The sequence below is a fragment of the Vigna umbellata genome, chromosome 7, assembly GCF_029865625.1.
Source record: "Vigna umbellata cultivar VRB3 chromosome 7, Vumbellata_1.0, whole genome shotgun sequence".
NCBI lineage: Eukaryota > Viridiplantae > Streptophyta > Magnoliopsida > Fabales > Fabaceae > Vigna > Vigna umbellata.
Window position 1 is genome coordinate 48132858 of NC_142171.1, and position 5054 is coordinate 48137911.

General features: G+C 27.6%; 1 protein-coding gene across 2 annotated transcripts; it reads left to right on the forward strand.

The window, feature by feature from the left end:
* Window positions 1-791: 791 nt before the first annotated feature.
* On the forward strand, window positions 792-5054 carry LOC124830917 (WAT1-related protein At5g40240-like). 2 transcript variants are annotated; one of them, XM_088094009.1, is made up of 7 exons: window positions 792-971; window positions 1076-1141; window positions 1592-1692; window positions 3726-3951; window positions 4165-4323; window positions 4428-4579; window positions 4659-5054. In XM_088094009.1, exons 1-7 carry the CDS (start codon window positions 903-905, stop codon window positions 4831-4833), a joined length of 948 nt encoding a protein of 315 aa, XP_087950135.1. In that variant the 5' UTR covers window positions 792-902; the 3' UTR covers window positions 4834-5054. The 2 variants fall into 2 exon arrangements, with proteins under 2 accessions (XP_087950135.1, XP_047160744.1); XM_047304788.2 differs by having other exon boundaries at window positions 792-1141; window positions 1579-1692.

The following is a 5054-nucleotide window of genomic DNA, read 5'->3' on the forward strand; positions in this document are numbered from 1 at the left end:
TTTATTATAATAATATTGTGAAAAGGATTAAATCATGATGCTATTATTACTACTTTCAATAAGAATGCCAACAATTTTATAAATGCTATGGGATTTCTAGACAGTCTTTAGTTTCACTTTAGGCATATACATTAATGTTCATTTTTCATAATTTAAACAACTCATTTTTCAATTTATTTTTATTTTTCTGTTTATTCCACCTTCAGTGTTTTCACAATTTAAAAGCTCTTGGTTCGAATTTTTTTAACCATTTAAGACATAATATAACTAAATAAGAATGAACAAGACGTTATTTATAAGTTTTATTTTACCTACAAATCTCTGAATCCGTACGTAATAATCAGTAATTAATTAAATAATTCTTAATATTTAAATGACAAAATTTTATTACACAAAACAACGATTTTTTTTTTCAAAATTGTTATATTGCCTAAAAAGTAAATGTAACATGTTATTTTATTAACAACTGCATCCCAGCTTAATTTAATTTATATAATTAACTCAATCGATTTATTAAAATTATTACAATATTTAATAAATTCCTAAAATTTTATTAGGAGTCATACTGCTTTAGAAATTATTTCACCATATTAATTCTAACAATTAATCAGTGCTATTTAAGATAAATATTATGAATAATATATAATTAAAAAAGTTTGAATTAGAAGCGTGGTATGTTTGAAAAAATTTCTTCAACAGTCATTTAAACAAAAACTAATTACAGTCTGACAAAAAAAGAAGATATGAAGAATCCATCTCTTATAGTAGGTAGTATTTGAAAAAAACAAAAGGATAATAATGGGAACATGCCGTCCGCATTCTACATGAACGTACAACACGCAAAGCAACATAACAAACATTGAAGAAAGAAAGGGAGAGAGCAGAGAGCAGAGAGCGAAATTATGCAGAGCGCAGAGGTAACAACAGCGATGGTTGCTGCCCAGTTTTTGACTGTGGGTTTGAACACTCTGGTAAAAGCAAACCTCTCCAAAGGCATGAGCAATTACGTTTTCGTTGCTTATTCCAATCTCTTCGGATTCTGTCTCCTGCTAATTGCAACCACCCTTCGTTACAGAAACAGATCTCCCACACCGCTCAACAACTTCATTCTCTTCAGAATTTTTCTCATTGGCTTCCTCAGGTACTGTAAACGCTTTTTCTCTTTTGCCAGTAAATTTCTTCTGTAATTTCTTTTATCAGCAGATTTTTGTTTTATATGTACATAAAAGGCCAAAGTTACATCACACACAAAAATGAAACAGTTAACATAAGAATCGTCTTCCTATATTACATATTATCTCTTATCCGTTCATTTCCCCTGCCTTATTTATCGTTAAGATCTCAATCTATCACTCTCAGTCTTTAATTACAGAACTGTTGTGTTTCATGTGCTGAAATTTCTATTTTATTGTTTTATTTATGATTTTCTTAGTGAAAAAGTTGTTTTTATTTTTTCCTCCTTATGAACCATGTCGTCCTCTCATCTAGCGTTTTATACTCCATTTTTTCTGCTTCCTGTTACTGTTCAGTCTTGTTATGTATATTTTGAATGGTTTAATGATTTTGTTCTTGTCTTAGTATTTCCATTCAGACGCTTGCTTATGCTGGGCTTGGATATAGCTCTCCCACTCTCATCTCAGCCATTGAAGATCTTCTTCCAGCTTTTACTTTCCTAATAGCTATTGTTTTCAGGTCTGTTCCAATTCTCTTATGTTACATTGAGACTTTTAATCTTCTAGATATTTTCCTGTCATTCCTCTAAAAGACAAAATAGATAAATAAATATAATAAAAAATAACATATTTTATTTTTAATATAATAAGAAAAAGTAATGCTTATTTTACGAAAATTTTAATTCTAATAATTTTATTTAAACTTTGTTGTTAGATATTTGTTATTAGATAATATAATTGAACCCTTGTTGATTTTAGTGTTATTATGTAATTAATATTGAAATACAATTAATGATTTTAAAGTTATAAAATAAAAATAAAGAAATTATTTAAGAATTAATTGCATGATAATGTTGATGAAAATTTATAAATATTAATTTAAATAAAGTTAGCATAATTATAGTTTTTGTACACTTTCTCCTTGTTATAACAACAAAACAAATATCAATATTCATATTTTTATAATTATTTAATTTTTACAATATGTGCCAAATAAATATAAATGTATTTTACTGTTATTAAAAAAAAGAATTTCCTATAGAGACATTCATTTATTTAATTTGAATTGATATGAGGACACAAGAATTAGGTAGGGACTATAAGTATTATTCTTTGATAAGAATTAGAAATTTTTTTTGATACTATATTTAATCCTTTAATACATAATATTATTACTATTCTAATTATTATTTACTTAACATTTCAATTGTACTTAGATTTTTCTTAAGTTATCTTAAAAGAAATAAAATTATTGTTCGATTGTGGTAGACTTTTAATGTTAAATAATGAGTTTTATAACATAATTAAAGATCAAAAGTAATATTAGCAAGTGATTTTATCTGCTCATTATCTACTCCAATATCACAATAAAAAAAAAACCATATCCAAAAATTCAACTTAATAACATATTTGTCCTCTATATTCTATAATTGATAAGATTCCTAAATAATATAATAAAAAAATTAAATTTCTTAATCTTAAATTATTATTTATTATAATGATAATAAAATAATACAATATACTTTGTTTCATTTTGTTCTTTTTCTCTTATCTAAACATAATAAATTTATCTCTATTTTTCAGGCAATACTTTTATCTTATTTTAATTTAATTTATCTCTATTTATTTATCGTCTTTCTATTTTTTTAGCTTTAATAGTTATTCCTAACTTATTCTTTTTACAAGAGACAAGTTTGAATTTGATTATACCATTTTCATCTTATAAAATTTATATTCATTTGTGTCCTCAATGATATAAGACTCGTGTTTCATTTTAATCTTTGTCAAGTAATGGGTATATCTATATGTATTTATTAAATAATATTTTTTTTATAAAAATTAATGATCAAAACAAAGAAAACATAATATATCAATAGTATAATGTGAAAAAAAAATGTTTTCTTCTTTTTGATGCTAAATAACAATAAAAGAATATAATTATATAAATTTTTAAACATAACACTAAATAAAGTAAAATTGTAATTCATATTTTTTCAATAAAACAAAATGGATATTTTTGTAGGACCTTTAAACTTAAAATGAGGCAACATATGTTTATCATAACTGTTCTAGTTTATAAGGGATGAGAGTTGCTTCGTCCTCCAACTAGATTTACCATTTTTTATTTTTTTTTCTAAAAGTAGAATCAAGGTCACTGATGATTAAGGAGGGTGTAACTTTTCCATACGTACAAAAGTGGTGCAGCAAAAGAAGTTCACTCAAATTATCTTACTACTATAACAAAAAATGAATTGTGGTAATTTGTATGGAGATTAAACATTAAAATTATATTTAATTTAAATATATTATTTTAGGTCTCAAAATTATAGGTCAAAATCTATCATTAGTGTCATTAAATTATTTTTTCTGCAAAATAGAAAAGTATGACAAAATCTCAAGGAAAGTCATAAACTAATGGAAACTTTCAAAACATGTAGGTAAAATCAGATAATTAAAGTTGTTAGAAGATCAGTTTACTTCCACCAAATGATTGGTTACAAGTTTGGATATTTGTATGAAGTAATTAAAGTGTGAACCTATTGATGGATTTAGGATGGAAAAGCTGGACCTAAAGCTAAGAAGCTGCCAAGCAAAAACCATTGGGACTGTGGTCTCAATTGCAGGGGCATTAACAATGACTTTGTACAAAGGTTTTGCTGTGACAAGTAATCTCATGCAAAACAATTTAGTGCTCTCATCTCAACAATCACAATGGCTACTAGGAGCATTTCTCCTAGCAACTGCTACCTTTGGTGGTTCAGTCTCACTTGTTATACAGGTAAATAGGTTTTAATATAAAGAATTAAATTTCTCTGGATAAAATTTGTGTGTAATAGATAAAATTAATATAAATATTACAAGTTTCCAATATACATTTTATTTCTGAAATATTGTGCAAAGATTTAATAAGTTTAGTTGTTTTGATCTTTAAAATTCTTTCTGCAGTGTCACTTTGTCCTCACACATAACAAAAATGAGTCTTTTGATGCAGACATGGACAATTAAGGACTACCCAGAGGAGCTAATGCTAATAACCATTGCTACCAGTTTCTCTGTAATCCTATCTTTCGTAGTTGCTTTCATTGCAGAGCAAAATCCCAAGGCATGGATACTTAAGCCTGATATGGAATTGGTGTGCATATTGTATTCAGTAAGTTTGGATCTATAGTAGAACTAACTATTTGATGCAGACCAGTAATTTTGTAATAATTTGGACCTTATTTTACTGCTGTAGTTATTTTATGATTTTTGTAGGCCATTGTAGTGCTGTCTATACGAAGTGTGGTGTATGCATGGGCATGTCGAAAGAAGGGAGCTGTGTATGTTGCTATGTTCAATCCTTTAGGAATTGTGATTGCACTTGCTATGGGGATTGTGTTTCTCGGAGACACTCTATATCTTGGAAGGTATGTGCATGCATGTAGCTTCAAATAATGTTACATTTTTCCTAATTAATAAGTTGCTTGATTTTTATTCACTGTGCAGTGTGATCGGAGCTGCTACAATAGCTGTTGGCTTTTATGCTGTAATATGGGGTCAGGCTCAAGAGGAAAACATGACTTGTGAAAAGCACGGAACCTGTGGAATTATCTGTTCATCTTCATCTTGTTCTGAAGTCACCCTCTTACTACATAAAACCAAAGACACAATGGTAGCCTGACAGGTTTGAGGAGACTTTTAACCTATGATGGAGACCGACATTATGAGATAGTTGAAGTGAAGTACTATGTCATAAATGTTTTCCTTTTATTTCAAGATTGATACCAATCAGAACTATAGCAACGGGCAAGTCATTAATTTCCCCTTGAACACCCCATGTACCAGCAGAAAATATCTATGGCAAATAAGTTGTATATAGTTATACAATATATATTTTGTATC